At 52.0% G+C, this 16,527-nt stretch overlaps 1 protein-coding gene across 3 annotated transcripts in view; it reads right to left on the reverse strand.

Annotated features, from left to right (window-relative positions):
- SF3B3 (splicing factor 3b subunit 3) overlaps positions 1–16,527 on the reverse strand; it is a 702,426-nt gene that overhangs the window by 147,439 nt on the left and 538,460 nt on the right. For all 3 annotated transcript variants that reach the window (XM_069654935.1, XM_069654943.1, XM_069654952.1), the window contains exon 21: positions 12,059–12,184. In XM_069654935.1, the coding sequence (XP_069511036.1) occupies positions 12,059–12,184 (126 nt within the window). The remainder of the gene's footprint in view (positions 1–12,058; positions 12,185–16,527) is intronic.

Below are 16,527 nucleotides of genomic sequence, written 5' to 3' on the forward strand. Positions count from 1 at the left end.
CGAGATTCAGCTGCAGCTTTCCTGCTCTGGTCTCCGGTCCCCGTCCCCCGCGTACAGCACTAATGAAGGGAAAGCCACCCAGCGGTAGCTTTTGTTTACTAAAGCTGGCTGGCTTTTCCTTCATTAGTGCCGCAAAAGCCAGCACAGGAGGGCATCCATTTCACAAAATGGATGCGCCCATGTGCTTGCTTTTGCGAATTTTGAGCTTGAATAGCTCAAAATTTTACATAGGAAGTTTTAAAAAAGAATGCTAGTATTTTTTTTTATGTTGCCTATCTATTTTTTAAATACATTTTTTTTACTAGACCATGCCTTTAAGTTCAAGGCTCAACGTAAGCATTTCTTACCTCCTCACCAGGCTCCCCTTCAAGCAAACAGGTTGCACAGCACTGCCTGGCCAACTCTGGACTCCTCCCTTGAATCCTTGTTGACGCAGAGAATTTTGTGAAGGTGTGCGTCGACCTCCTTATAGCAGCCCTGCAGGGTTCCAGCAGAGGCCCACCAGACAAGAAGGCTGTTGTGGCAGCGATCACTCTGGTTGAATGGGCTCTCGGACGGCCAGGCAACGGTCGGTTTGCCAACCGAAGAGCCACCTGGAAATGGAAGCCGTGGACAGGGCCTTGCCATGGTTCACAGGGCCAAAGTTCACAAAGTGCAGAGACGCCTTCCGGAAACTCTTTGAACAGTCCACATAAAACTTCAGTGCTCTAGCCACATCCAGCGAGTGCAAAGTCCTTTCAGCCAGCGACGAAGGAGTCGGAAAAAACACAGGTAACACCAAGGGCTCGTTTAGGTGAAAGTCCGACTGCACCTTGGGCATTAAGGAGGGGTGCGTCCGCAGCACCACCGTCGTCTCGTGGAAAGTTAAGTAAGGTGGTTTACAGTACAGGGCCTGGATCTCACTGACTCATCATACAGAGGTAATGGCCACGAGAAAAGATGTTTTCCACGCCAGCAACTTGAGTGGAATAGAATGCATAGGCTCAAAAAGGAGCTCCCATGAGCCTAGAGAGCACCACATTGAGTTTTCACGCGAGTCGGAGCCTTCACTGGCAGGAACGAAAGGAACAGTCCTTTGATGAAATCCTTACCCAGACGGTGTAACCATAACGAGGACTGGCCCCTAGATCTGGTGTAGCAGGAGATAGCCGCCAGATGAACCTTAATGGCGTGAGCCAGCCCCGCTTTGGCCAACGACAGCAAATATGGTAGCACCTGAGGTGCCGTGACTAGGGTCGATCTTCTGTGAACTGCACCAAATGGCGAATCTCTTCCATTTGTGTCCGTAGCATTTTAAAGTAGACGATGCCCTGGCCTTGGCAAGCAGCTCCATGCAGTCCACTGGGGGATCGTAACCCCCAAATTCTAATGTTGCAGGAGCCAGGCCTTCAGGTTCAGCGATCCTGGGTCGTGGTGCAGTATTGAGCCTCCTTCCCTGGTGAGAAGATCCGGTACCACTGGAAGCTTGACTGGAGGGGATGTGGACATAGATAATCCTGCACCGAGACGGTCCGAGTTGATTGAGGACTCGAAGAAGCAATGGCAATGGAGGGAACGCATACAGAAACGGGCCATTCCAGGGGAATGAGAATTCGTCCTCCCATGCTCCCCGGCTGGGGAAACCTGCTGGCGAACCTCTGGCACTTGGTGTTCGTCACCGTTGCAAATAGATCTATTTAGGGATTGCCCCATCTGCAAAATAGGTGGTCCACTTGGTCCTGCCGAAGCTCCCACTCGTGGCAAGAGCATAGCTCCCTGCTGAGAGAGTCAGCGACTGTGTTCTTTACTCCTGCCAGATGAAAAGGAATGAGTAACATCCCCTGGGCAACGGTCCAGTGCCATAAGTCCTGCACCTCCTCTTTGGAGAGCGCTGGGGATCTGGTGCCCCCGTTTCCAGATGTCAAACATTGTGGTGGTATTGTCTGTGAAGACCCGCACCACCTTGCCCTTGAGGGACGGCAGGAACGGTTTGAGGGCACAAAACTCTGCCCGTACCTCCAGAAGGTTGATGTGCAACGTCTTCTCCTCCGGCAGCCACAGGCCACTGGACTTCCGGTGTGGGCTCCCCATCCTTCCAGGGTGGCGTCCGTCTTGACAGTCTCCTGGTGTGGTGGGGCCTGGAAACCTGCGCCTCTGGACAGATTAGAGCACACGTCGCACCACCTTATCGCTCCACGGAAACTCACATTGAGCGCGATCATGTCTTGGAAAATTCTGGACACCTGGATCCAACGGGCGTTGAGGAACTCCCGCAGCGGCGCATCCGTAACATGCAGAGTCAGATGAGGTAAATGCATGACGACGACATGCCTAGCAGAGACTTGATGGTCCTCACCGTGGCGATCTTCAGTGCCAACAGCCGCTGCACCCTGCCCAGGATGGCCGCTACCCTCTCAGACGGTGACGCTAGGCATGACACCGTGTTGAGTCGGGATCCCAGGAACAGCGCGTCCTGCGATGGAGTCAAGCAGGACTTTGCATAATTCACCGAGAACCCCAGATCCGTCAGTAGGCGGACGTCCTCGCCGTGTGGTCGACGGCGATGTCTCTTGATCCGGCCTGGATGAGCCAGTCGTCCAAGTAAGGGTAGACATGGATCCCTTGTAGCCGCAAATGGGCCAGCGCTAGGCACTTGAAGACTCTGGGCGCGGACTTCAGTCCGAAAGGGAGGGCCTTGAATTGGTAATGCTTCCCCTGAACGACGAAGCGCAAAAATTTGCTGTGTACTTTGTGAATGGGGATGTGGAAGGAACAAGTTACTTACCTGTAACTGTTGTTCTCCAGCATGGGTTTGGCATGGATTCACATGCTCATGAATATTCCCCGTCGTCAGGCTGGGAATCCTCGGTAAAGAAAAAAATCAGTATCAGTTTTGTTTCTGATCTGTCTTTCTTAGTAGTAACCAATCACTGATCTCTGGGTCATACTGCCCCCAGCCAATGACTGCCCTCTCCCTAAACCCCGCGCCTCTGGCAGCCATCCCCAGATTTGGTAGCACGCCAAGTGGCAGTATGACCAAGTGAAGAGCCGCAGAGGGGTAGGTGGGAGGGTTCGCATGTGAATCCATGCCAGACCCATGCTGGAGAACAACAGTTACAGGTAAGTAACTTGTTCCTTCTCCAGCATGGGGTCTGGCATGGATTCACATGCTCATGAATAAAAGAATACATAGCAGTATACACATGCACAACCACGGGAGTTGGCAAAGGCTCAACATTAAGCATTACATACCAACTCAACATTAAGCATCTCTTACCACCTCACCAGGCTCACCTTAAGCGAACAGGTTGCGCAGCAATGCTTGGCCGACCCTGGACTCCTCCCTGGAGCCCCGATCGACGGAGTAGAATCTTGTGAAGGTGTGCGTCAACCTCCACGTAGCAGCCCTGCAGATGTCCAGCAGGGGCACACCAGACAGGAACACCGTGGTAGCAGCAATTGCTCTGGTCGAATGGGCTCCCGGACGGCCGGGCAGCGGTCGGTTTGCCAACCGGTGACAATGCATGATGCAGCCGGAGAGCCATCTGGAAATGGAAGTCTTTGAGAGAGCCTTCCCTCGATTCACAGACCCAAAGTTCACAAACAGTTGCGACGTCTTCCGAAAACTCTTGTGCGGTCCACGTAGAACTTCAGCGCTCTAGCTACATCCAGCGGGTGAAAAGTCCTTTCGGCCGGCGTCGAAGGCGACGGGAAGAAAACTGCTAACACCAAGGGCTCGTTGAGGTGGAAGTCCGACGGCACCTGAATCTCTCCCACTCGTCGTGCAGAGGTGATGAAACGCTGTCTTCCATGACAGGAACTTCAAAGCCGCTGAATGCATAGGCTCGAATGGGGCTCCCATGAGCCTGGTCAGCACCACATTAAGCTCCCACGCCGGGGCAGGGTCCTTCACCGGCGGGAATGACCGGAATAGTCCCCTCATGAATTCCTTTACCAGGCAATGAGACAACAAGGACGCCCGTCCCGTAGTCCTGGTGTATCGGGAGATGGCAGCCAGATATATTTTTATGGAGGCGTGAGCCAGTCCAGCTTTGGCCAGGGACAGTAGGTACGGCAGCACTTGATGGGCCGTAATCCGCAGAGGGTTAATCTTCTGTGCACGGCACCAGACGGAGAACCTCTTCCACTTAAGACCGTAACACTTGAGAGTCGAGGACGCCCTGGCCTTTGCAAGAACCTCTCTGCAATCAGCCGGGATATTGTACCCTCCAAACTCTAGTGCTGCAGGATCCAGGCCTGCAAGTTCAGCGACTGTGGGTCGTGATGGAGAATGGCGCCTCCTTCTCTGGAGAGAAGATCTGCGTCCGCCGGCAGCTTGACTGGTGGGGACGTTGACAAGTCCAGAAGGTCCGGGAACCAGATCTGCCTCGGTCACGCCGGTACGACGAGGATCATCCTGCACCTGGACTTCTTGAGCTGGTTGATTAGGTGGAGCAGCAACGGAACAGAGAGAACGCGTATAGAAACAGGCCGTCCCAAGGGAACGAGAAAGCATCGCCCATGTTCCTTGGCTGTGGGAACCTGCTGGTGAACCTTTGGCACTTGGAGTTCGTCGCCGTCGCGAACAGGTCGATCTGGGGTTTGCCCCATCGTTGGAAGAGTCGATCCACTTGGTCCTGGCGCAGTTCCCACTCGTGGCACGAGCGCAGCTCCCTGCTGAGTGAGTCTGCAATGGTGTTTTTTTTATTCCTGCCAGGTGGAAGGGAACCAGAAACATCCCCTGGGCGACGGCCCAGTGCCACAGATCCTGGGCCTCCTTGGATAGGGCTGGGGATCTGGCGCCTCCTTGCTTCCGTATATAGAACATCGTGGTGGTGTTGTCTGTGAAGATCCTCACCACTTTGCCCTTGAGGGACAGAAGGAACGACTTGAGAGCCCAGAACACTGCTCGGAGCTCCAGAATGTTGATGTGGAGAGACTTCTCCTCCGGGAGCCAAAGGCCTCTTTGCGTGGAGTTCTCCGGTGTGGGCCCCCCAACCCTCCAGAGAGGCGTCCGTTGTCACCATCTCCTGAAACGCCAGGATTTGAAATTCTGTGCCTGTCGTGAGGTGAGCACGGATGCCCCACCATAAGATCGCCCTACGGAACTCCTCGTCAAAAGGGATCCTGTCCTCGAAACAGCCCCTCGCTTGGAGCCAGCGGGCGTCGAGAAACTCCTGTAGCGGACGCATCCGAAGTCTGCAAAGGGGTACAAGGTAGATGCATGAGGACATCATCCCGAGGAGGGACTTGATGGACCTCACCCTGGCCACGTCCGTTGCTAGCAGGTGCCGCACCTTACCCAGGTTGGTCTTGGTCCTCTCCTCTGAAGGGGAGGCCAATTGCCCCGCTGTATCGAGCTTCGCTCCCAGAAACAGTGCTATCTGCGATGGAACCAGGTGGGATTTGGGGTAGTTGATGTCGAACCCCAGCTCTGTGAGCAACCGGACGGTCCTCGCCATGTGTTCGACAGCGAGTTCCCTTGTCCTTGCCCGATTAGCCAGTCGTCCAGGTAGGGGTAAACGTGGATCCCCTGCAGACGCAGCCGCGCCGCCACTGGTGACAGGCACTTGGTGAAAACCCTGGGTGCCGACTTTAATCCGAACGGTAGGGCCCTGAATTGGTAGTGGCGTCTCTGAACCACGAACCTGAGGAACTTCCTGTGCATTTTTAGAATAGGGATGTGGAAGTAAGCATCCTCCAGGTCCAAAGACAATAGGAAGTCGCCTTCCTCCAGCTGTCCCAGCACGTGCTGGAGGGTGACCATCCTGAATTTCTGCGCCTTGATGTGCTTGTTTAAGCGACGCAGGTCCAGGATGGGGCGCCAACCGCCTGTCTTCTTCTTGACGAGGAAGTACTTTGAGTACATTCCGGAGCCCTCTGGGGACGAGCTCGATGGCACCTTTCTTGAGCATTGCCTTTACCTCCAACAGTAGTTGAGGGACGTGATTCTCCTTCCTGGCCACGGGAGGAATGCGAGGGCACTTCTTTTGGAATTCCAGGGAGTGCCCGTTGGCCAGGGTGTCCAACACCCAACGGTCGGTGGAGATGGACTCCCACACGCTGACGAACTTAGTCAGCCGGCCTCCCACCGGGGTGCTTTTGTGGGGGCCCGACAACGCGGCATTGCTTTGAGGCGGCCATGCCGCCTTGGCGTCTGCGGCGGGAACCCCCTTGCTTGCCACGACCTCTGTAGGCCTTCTGAGAAGAGGAGCGGGCCGCCTGGCGGTAAGTGGAGGAGCCACCGCTGGATCCTTTGGAGAATTTCTAGGGCCTCTGCCCTTTTGTCATCAGGCAGGAAGTCTAGCAGGGGAGCTATCTTGAACCAGAGCTCCCTGTCGTAGCGGGCCACGATCGCTAAGGCATTGGCCGCCTTAATCATCGTCGCCGCCGACGAGAGGACTCGTCGTCCCATTGAGTCCAACTTCTTGCCCTCGCTGTCCGGCGGGGAGGTGGAAGTTGAAGCCGCCGCACCCGCTGCCTGCCTTCTTAGCCGCTGCCGAGACGAGAGAGTCCGGCGTGGGCTGGGCCTTCAGGCACAAGGGGGGGGCGGCATCAGGGACTCGGTACTTCTTCTCGTACCTGTCCCTCTTCTGGATCCTCCGTCGGCTTCCGTGGTAATCTCGTCCTTATCTCGGTGCATAAGGATTGGATTGCCAACAAAATGGCCGCCGAGCTATCCTGGGGCTCGGGCAATGGCTGCGACGGATGGGATGGCCGTTCCACTGGGCCCCGTTCGTCGTCGCTATCTTCGATCACGTCAGCAGGGACCGCCCCCTGGGATCGAACCTTCTCGAACCTCTCGTTGAGGCCTATGAACCTCTCGTTGAGGCCTAAGGACCTCTCGTTGAGGCCTAAGGAACTTTCGTTGAGGCCCTTCTCGGTTTCCACCAGTTCCTCCTCAGAGGCTGATTCCGAGGCTGTAATGTCCACCGGCCTCCCCCCCTCTTTTTCAGCCGGGGGCTTCACGGGGGTCTTAGCAATGGGCTGGAAAGAGGAATCCCTCCGCGGTGGCAGGGTTACTCTGGGCCCGGCGGGAGTTTCCACAGGCGTAGTCTCAACCGGCTTCGCCAGGGTCGCAGCGACCACTTCGGTAGAGGCCTTTGCCGGGTGGATCAAAGCCCTCACCACCTTAGGTGCGTCCTGGGCCTTCGCCTTGGGGGGAGGGTCAGCGCCTCGCTCCCCCTTCGAGATCGAACGGGTCCGCTCCAGCAGCCTACCCGGGTTCTCGGACTTCCTCTTCCCTGAACCAGAGCGCTGCCTCTTGGTCGAACGTGCCGGGGAAGTAGCGCCCTGCTTGGCAACCGAAGAGCCCGCCCTTTCGGCGCTCCCGGTGCCCGCGGACTCGCGGTGCTTGGCCTTCTGTTGGGCCCCCGTCGCCGGGGCATCCTCACAGGACTTAGAAGCCCGCTCAGACTTCTTCTTCGCCTTCTCACCTGCTGTGCCCTTCTCCAGCCAGGTGGCGAGGCGGGAACGACGATCTTGTTTGGTCCGTTCCGAAAGGTTCTTGCAGAACGCAGTCTTTCTCCACGTGCGTCTTGTCCTCATGGAGGCAGAGACATTGCGAATGCTCGTCCTCCTTGAAAACGTTCTGTAATCAGCATCCAGGGCAGCACCTGAACAGCTTGGATCCCGGCGTCGAGCTTCCCTTGTCCTGGGCCATGTCCGTTGAGGTAGGCCGCAGATCTTCCGGAATCCTCCAAGAAGTATAAACTCGACGAAAACTTCACCCTTGAGGGGCGTAGAAGAATTCCGAAACGGGTCCCCGTTATGGGAAGTAGAAACGGTGGAGCTTGTGGCTCGATTAAATCGAAAAATGAGAAAATCTCTTGAAAAAAAACGTGAAAGCACAGTAAAAAACTCGAGAGCTAAACACGAGGACTCCCAACACTTGAGCGTGCGGTAAAAATCTGAGGATGGCTGCCAGAGGCGGGGCTTAGGGAGAGGGCAGTCATTGGCTGGGGGCAGTATGACCCAGAAATCAGTGTTTGGTTAATACTAAGAAAGGCAGATCAGAAACTAAACTGATACTGATTTTTTCTTTACCGTTGATTCCCAGCCTGACGGGGAATATTCATGAGCATGTGAATCCATGCCAGACCCCATGCTGGAGAAGTAAGCATCTTCCAGATCCAGCAATGACAGAAAGTACCCTGCTTCCAGTTGTCCAAGCACGTGTTGAAGAATGACCATTCAGAACTTCTGGGACTTTATTTTTTCAGTTGTCGCAAGTGGAGAATGGGCCTCCAGCCCCCGGTCTTCTTCCGTACGAGGAAGTACCTTAAGTAAACTCCGGAGCCCCAGAACCACTTTGGAATCAGCTCTATAGCCCCTTTCTTGAACATGGCCCGAACTTCTAGCCGTAGCTGAGGGATGTGGTTTTCCTGGCAGGCGACTGGTGGTATTTGGGGACACTTTTGTTGGAACTCTAGAGTGTGTCCATGGGCGAGAGCATCCCGCACCCAACGGTCGGTGTAGATGGTTTTCCACACGCTGATGAAGTGAGTCAGCCGGCCTCCCACCGGGGTGCACAGGTGGGGGCCCGACGTCCTGCCCGGTTCATTCCTGCTTGGAGGTCGACGGGCCGCCTTGCGGTCCCTGGTGACAACTGAGTCCTCCTCCGAAGACCTTGGAGCGGCCCCTGTTGGTTTCTTGGGCTGAGGAGCGGGAGGGTTGGCAGAAATAAGAGGAGCCCCCGCTGAAACCCCTCGAAGATCGGGTACACTTGCATCCCCAGGACCGAAAGTGACGCCGTCGCTGCTGTAGCGTGCCCAGGGCACATGCCGTCTCTGTGTCCGCCTTGATGGCCTGTAGGGACTCATCCACCGATTTCCCCAAAATGTTGTCCCCGTCGAAGGGCATGTCCAAAACCCAGGTTTGGACCCCCTGTTGAAAGTTGGTGGCTTTGAGCCAGCCACAACGGCAAAGGTAGACGCCATTGCCCATCTGGCAGAATACCGCATCCGCGATGTCCGTGGCCACCGTAATGGCATGGGTCCGACACCATTTCGTCCTCTTGCAGAATCTGCAAAGCCTCTACCCTCTTATCGTCAGGGAGGAAGTCCAGTAGAGGGGCGATCTTAAACCACAGCACCTGGTCGTATCGTGCCACGATAGAGAGGTCATTGGCAGCCTTGATGGTCGTCGCCGCAGACTAGATCACTCTCCTACCCATCGCATCCCACTTCTTCCCCTATTTGTTCGGAGGGGTGGACGCTGCAGAACACGTCGAACTCAGCAATTTCTTCTTGGACACAGCAGAAACCACGGAGTCCGGTGACGGCTGGGCCCGCAAGCACTTAGGTGCAGAGTCAGGCCCCCTGTACTTCTTCTCTAGGCGGTCCCTCTGCGCTCGGGCTGTAGAAGGGTTCTTCATGGGCACCAGTCCTTCATCCCAAATGTCATCCAGGAGCGGGACTGAAAGGTTTGTCTTCCTCTTCGCCTTGCAAGGCTGGTATAAGAAGCCCTCCTTCTCCTCCGGCGTGAGCTGGAAAAGCGGTGATGCTCTGGAGATCACCACATAGAATGATCCAATCCGAACTCGTCCGGCAGGGAAGATCTGGGCGGAGGCGATGGGAGGTCCCCCATCCCGCCGTCGTCATCCGTGCCCTTCGTCGTCGCCGTTTCCGACTCAGTCTCACCTGTGCGGAGTGGCGGAGAGGGAGGTGAACGGTGGCAAGGAGGCAGCTGGTGCCTCTTCCTCTTCTTGGCCGGCGGTCCACCGTTGTCAGCCGGCCGCCACCAGCGCCACAGGGGGACGGAGACCAGTGAATCTCGGATACCAGCATGTGAAGGGTCGAGAAAATGTCCATTGAAAGATGTCTAGGTGGCAGCTGCGGTGTAGGGATAGGCAGTTGGGGTGTAGGAGTAGGGCCAAGGCCCTCGTCCTGAGGCCCTCAGTCGCCCTCAACGGTATCCTCGGCGTCGCCCTCGTCGTAAGGCGCGACTCCGGTGTCTCCCTTGTCCCCATCACCCTCCTGGATGGTCTGGAAATAAACAAGCTCATCCTCCTCAGCCGAGGAGATATCCATGCCGTGGAGGCCCTCAGCGCCCCACTCCCTTCTTTGCGTCCAGAGGGGACAGTCTCGGGGAGATGATCAGCATCCTCTTCTCCGGGGTCTTTTCAATAGGCTTAAACAACGCCCCTGCGGCATTCAAAAGGAACGACACCAACCACCTCGATGGAGGGCGCCGACTTCGTCTGGTGCACCTGGTCCTTCACACTCAGGCCGGGCCCCTTGTCCTGCTTGGCTGGCCTTCACGGTCACCACAGACACCTTGTCCTGCCTTTTCTTCTCCTTAGGGATCGGGTCGGAACCTCAATACCATTTGGCCTTCTCTGCCGAGGGTAGGCCAGACACCGTACCCCGTTTGGTCTTCTCCTTGGTCGTCTTCGGGACCACCTTCAGCTTGCCTGGGTGATCTGACTTCCTCTTGGATGAAGATCCAGAGCGTTTACTGGAGACCGATGCAGCTAGGGATGTCGAACGCCCCCTGCCGTCGAGGAGCCCGCCGCAGCGGCGCTCCCGACGATAGCTGACTCGCAGTGCTTGGCCTTTTGTTGGTCCCCGCGGGAGGGGCGCCCTCAAAGGACTTAACCCGCTCAGCTTTCCCAGATCCGGGAGAGGCATGCTCCTGGGACCCACCCAGTGCAGAGGCCTTTGCCCGCACCCACTCTTCCAGCCGTTTAGCCCGATCCTTCAACGTGCGTTTCGAGAGTTCACGGCAAAACTCATAATCCTACTCCTTATGCGTTGGGTACAGGTACTGGGAATGTTTGTCGTCCATGTAAACATTCTGCAAACCGCAGTCGGAGGAAAGCTTGAAAAGGGAAGGGGAATCCTCCGCCTCCGACATGATCCACACGGTGTAGGCATGAAGAATCTTCTGGAAGCCCCCACAAAGAAACTCAATGAAATCCGCAGTTGAGGGGCGCTGAAGAATCCGAAAAACGTACTCCGTTAATTGGAAGGATGATCGATAAAGCACACAGGCTCGATTGACTGAAAAAAAAAAAAGTATAACACTTCCAAAAAACGAAAATCGCAGTAAAAGCTTGAGAACCAAGCACAAAGACTCAACACTTGAACGTGCAGTCAAAATCTGAAGATGGCTGCCAGAGGAGGGGCTTAGGTAGAGGGCAGTCATTGGCTGGGGGCAGTATGACCCAGAGCTCAGTGATTGGTTTTTAGGAGAAAGACAGTTCAGAAACAAAATTGAAACAGCTTTTTCTTTTATCGAGGATTCCCAGCCTGACGACGGGGAATATTCATGAGCATCTGAATCCAAGCCAGACCCCACGCTGGAGAAAGAAATACATTCTCAAAGAGAAGAAGAAAACCGGGCCCTTTTCCCCCCTACCATAAAGGCGGGGCCTGAAGGCCAAGGCCACGCAGTCAACAGTCGCCGAGCTATCGGGGATGGAGGCGTTGGCGAGCAGGAATCCCATGAAACAGCCGTTGAGATGATGGTTGAAGTTGACTAAACCACTGCATGCAGTGGGATTAGACAAGCAATATAAACCTCTTACGAGCTGCGCAGAAGCGGCCAACTAGGTTGGCGGAAAAAATCAACCTGTGGGACCTCGATGCATGAGGGTTTTTGGGTACATTGCACGTCACGTTAGGGAAGTGTCACAGTCACGCCCATGTCGACGTCCCATTCGATCTTTGAAAAAAAGATGCAATACTCTGCGGTTACCACTAGATGTCAGACTATATGCACAGCATGTGACTAAGCAGATCCACAAGCATCAGAAAGGTATTTATAATAAAAACATTGATGTTTTACAGTTAAAACATACTTTTATTCACTTATACTTCCTATTATCCAGAGATTAAGGTCTGGGGGCATTTTGGCAAGGCCACAATTTGCTAGCTTCCGGACAAGGCTCAGTTGATGCAAGACCACTACTGTGGTGATAGGTCCAGTATAAATATTGGATAGCAGAACATATCCTGGTTGGCAAATCTATGATAATTAAATGAGGAGGACCTGAGGTAGTTGATGGAACAGAAAAGGCACCCTTTCAACGGTAATTCAGTGACCAAGGTACATCTAACATATTTAAGATATTCACCTTATTTTCACACTTCCTCAAAAGTTTCTTCTTCCCCATGTCATATACTCGAAGGAGCTTGCCCACTCCAATAAGGACACGTCCCTGGAAGGGAGCAATAGCTGCAGGAACCTCTTCCACAGGAGTCTGGTTGTCACAAGGATAGAGAGAAAGCATGGCATGCGTAAGAATTGGTACTATTAAACCAAATGACTTTAAAACTAAAATCACATGAATTACTTAAGTAATCTTGTCTAACAAATGAAGGGAGACCAAAGCGCATTTAGCACATGAGAAGCTGTGTCAGGTTAAAGTGCCCCAAATATTGAATTTACCTTTGCAAGTGGATGCATGTTCAACGATCAGGAGCAGTTATACATGTGAAAAACATTATGTACCTTTAACAGTGATTGTACAACTTCTGTATCGCCATTTACAGGCACCTTTTGCACCTAGTCTTAAACTATGCTTCTGCCTACACATGTGGGTATTTACTATACAATTCATTCTTTTCTTTACACTTTAATGGAAAAGCAGGATGATGTGTGCAGTTAAAAATAAATAGGGAAACGTGCTAGTGTTTTTGTGACAAAATTAAAATCAAATAAAAATGTGTTTTAATTTCCAAACATCTGTGGTAAAGGCCTCTCTCTCCAGTGCAAAACATGAGCAGCAGTATACCTGGCGCGTGCCTACGAGATGCCATTAACATATAGAAAGAAAAATGCAAACAGAGTAAAATATGGTAGAATATTCAGTGTAGCAGGGTGCACCAAGAAGCTGACAAACTAGGACGGGAAGGCAAGGCATGGAAAGGAGTATTTATTGTATCACAGGTAAGTTGGAAATTTAGACAGCATACAGGGGGCACATATCCACCAACACCCTCCTCTTACTCTCTCAATGTAATAGTCCTCTCAGCTCCCTTCCGAATTCTAGCCACTTGTGCATGTTAGGGGGGTTTTCCTAAAGTTCACTGTGCGGTAAGACTTTAGAAAACTATCACAATGGTTTTAGATCCCTGTTAGGAGAGTTTTTCTGAAGTCCAACTAAGGGCTTAGTAAAACCATTCAACTGAGACAGTACAAGGCTCCACTCTTAGTATAAGGCTGTACCATTTGAGTATATGGTAGCATAGACAGAGCAGCCAGGCTCATTTTAGGAGGGGGAGAGGGTGGTAGGAAGGTACAAAGAACCTGTAGTACACAAAGGATTCAATAGAAACACTTACAACCAGAAATATTATAAAAAATAAAGGTTTATTATATATACACAAGAAGGCAATGTTAAGTCTTGGGGTAAGCACTGGTCATAGATTCAAACACATTTATAAAAACACACAACATTTGTTGGGGAGAATTCTCAGAAATGTGCTAATTCCACTCTACCTTATAGACCCCCAGCTCTTTTGCTGGACTCTAGGACTTTTTCATTTTTACCTGGAGAGAGGGAGACCCTTTTCCCACTCTCTCATGTATTTTTAATGTTTGTTTTTTTATTTATATAACGCACCTGACCCAGAGGTATCTCAGCGCTTTAGTATGCAGTTACACATACAGTTATGCAGTTACAGTGTAAAAACTACAGATACAAAAGGAGAGTAACAACAAATGGCGTAACAAATCTGTGAAGTGAAGCAAAATACAAAGTGGGTAACGAATAGGATGGGAGGTGTGGGTGGTAGCAGAGAGGTAAGAGAGGGAGGATAGGCATGAAGGGTTTGCAGTAGCGTGGGTAGGTGATGTGCCCGGCTAGCAGATATAAAATATAGAGGTAGAGATCAAGTAGGGGGCTGGGCGGCAGTTAGTTCTTGCTGAGTATCCAGGAGATGGCGCTTCTTCTGAAGTTGGCTAGTACTTGGATAGACTTAATGTCAGAGGGGAGGAAGTTCCATAATTGGGCAGCCAGGACCAAAAAACTGTTGTACCTGGGAAGCGTAATGCAAGAGTTGTTAGATGATCTGATGACCCATGAGGATGATCTCAGAGTGAATTTTTCTGTGAGGTGGGGGGAGGGCTAAATGGTTCAGCGCTTTGAATGTGAGACATAAGGTTTTAAGTTCAATCTTTTCTTTTATCGAAAGCCATTTAAATCGTTTCCTTGTTGCTGAGATATGTTCGTTTCTAGGAATGTTCAATGGAGCTCTGAGCGCATTGTTCTGCAATGTCTCAAGTTTATTGTTTACAGCTGTGTTGGCGCCTAGGTAGAGGCTATTGCAATAGTCCAGTTTGGAACCTATAAGAGCTCTAGCTAGGGTAATACCGCTTTCTGATGACAGCAAAGGTCTACAAGCTCCGATTAATTTGCCTGTGTAGGCAGTGGCTGAAGCAGTCACGTTTACTTGTTTACGAAGGTTGGAGGTTGCATCTAAGTAGAAACCGAGAGTTTTTACTGCTTTGGCAATTGGGATGTTGTTCCCATCTATGTTGAATGTGTTGTAGTTGGGACTTAATTTTCTTTTAGGTTAGCTTGTGAGCCTCCAATTAGGAGTTCTGTTTTATCATCATTCAGGCACTGGCCATGGGCGGGATCCATGCCTGAATGATGGTGTAGATTTAATTCACACAATATACATCTGTATCATAGATACCTGTAAGGGGTAGGAGTATCTGGGTGTCATCTGCGTAATTAGTGTAGGTGACACCCAGATGGTCCAGTACATCAAACAAAGGCTTTGTAAAGATGTTCTACAAAGTAGGCGACATGAAGGAGCTTTGGGGCAATGTGATTTGTACACTGTTGGTTTTTGGAGCCTGACAAACTCCATAGGCATCCTTTTACATTGTAGCACACAACACCTTAAGTGTAGTGCTACAGGGAAGTCTTACACATTTCCCCAAAGGCTTAAAACACCTTTTCTCTTGGATAACTACTGTTTCCAAGAACAGTAAAGTGAAATTGACTTTACTTTATACTTTACATTTCTAGACTCAGCACACACACTATCTTACAATAGGGTGCTGGAGGGGTTACCTAGTATCCCCTTTGTCTAGCTTCTCATGTAACATTTTGTTGTTACCCCTTTCATCGATAAATGTCTGGTGGCAGTGGTTTACCTTTAACTACCGTGGTGTCTCTTTACCGCAGGCTGCGATCGCAGCTGCAGTAAAGCACCCTTGGGTGCCATTTTTGTCAAAATGGCACGGTCTTCTTTTTTCACCATTTCTTTATGGAAAGTCCTTCAGATTTACTCTGCGTGCCAAACCAGGTTTGGCCCCTTTGTTCGTTTTGCCTTTGGCGGGATTCACAAGTGAAACCCGCCTCTGGCTTCAGGGTATCTGGGGTAGCCAGGAAGTGAGGGAGGTGCCCAAACTCCCTGTGCTTAGTCTCATAGGAGACCCAAATGCACTCTGCGATGATTGGCTGGCTGACTGTCCGGCAAGGACAGCCATCCTGCTGGGTGAGTGACAGCTAGGCTGGAATGAAAGGGAGAGAACTGTATAAAAGGCGAGTCTTTTGGCTTGGAAGGCAGTCGACCACTGGACGAAGGAACCGAAGAACAACTTGAAGAGGAGGCCTGCTGCAACTCCTGGACCGTTGGTTTGCCCGGTGAAGCCCTGCTGCATTGCCGAAATGACAAGTTCGCATCGACAGAGAAGCCCCTGCAAGGACGACTTCTCCCCTTGAGTTGGTGGGACTGATAAACTCCAAAGTAAGCCACCTGGACATCCATCTCGAAGCTGGTTGAAATTTCCACAGAGTTGCTGCTGGAAACCGTAGAGCCAGGGAGAGGAACACCAGTTTGTATGCATTGCTTTTAAGTTGGCCAAGAGTTCCAGGAAGATCCTACGGACTGCCAGGAAGCAGGACTGACCGAGCCTGAGCCCCCTTAACAGAGTGCGGAACCCCAGAAGCAAGGAAAGTCCATCTCGACGGCCAGGAACCGCTGTGTTGCTATTTAACGCGAGGAGCTGAAACACTGAACAGCCACTGAGAGTGAAGTTTGCCGGTTGCGAGTTTTGATCGTCCCAGTGCATTGCAGGCATCCGACGTCCTCCATCTTGTCCCTAAGACTGAGGCCCAGGCACAGAGAGATCTGCAAAGCTGCACAGGAACAGGAGTCATCTGCTGCATCTTTTCTTCATTTTAAAGGTACTGTACAAAGGCTAAGAGAACGTACCTCTTGCTGTAGAGTTTCTTGCATCTTCTGCTACTCAAGTCTAAACAGCTTGTGGCCCTACATCGATTCATCTTTTCCTCCAAAGACTTCTGAAACATTGTGCAAAGACGTTTCTACTTACCTCCATAGAAGTGCTTCAGCCTATCTCGACCCTTGCCTATTGACTGGCTGAGCCTGTTCTAACTGAATGACTCTTATTGGGGGACCTAAAAGTATTTGCCTGCTTAAGAAATATTTGTGGTCTCTTGTTTGCTCTAATAATATTTTCCCTTTTTACTTGCTGTTAAACTAATTCTGAATGCCAACAGTAATACATTAATGTCAACAGCACCCTAACAATTGAGGTCCCCTGTGAGTGTAGGTCTCTGCT

Source organism: Ambystoma mexicanum, chromosome 1p, assembly GCF_040938575.1.
Source record: "Ambystoma mexicanum isolate Mex_15411 chromosome 1p, UKY_AmexF1_1, whole genome shotgun sequence".
Taxonomy (NCBI): domain Eukaryota; kingdom Metazoa; phylum Chordata; class Amphibia; order Caudata; family Ambystomatidae; genus Ambystoma; species Ambystoma mexicanum.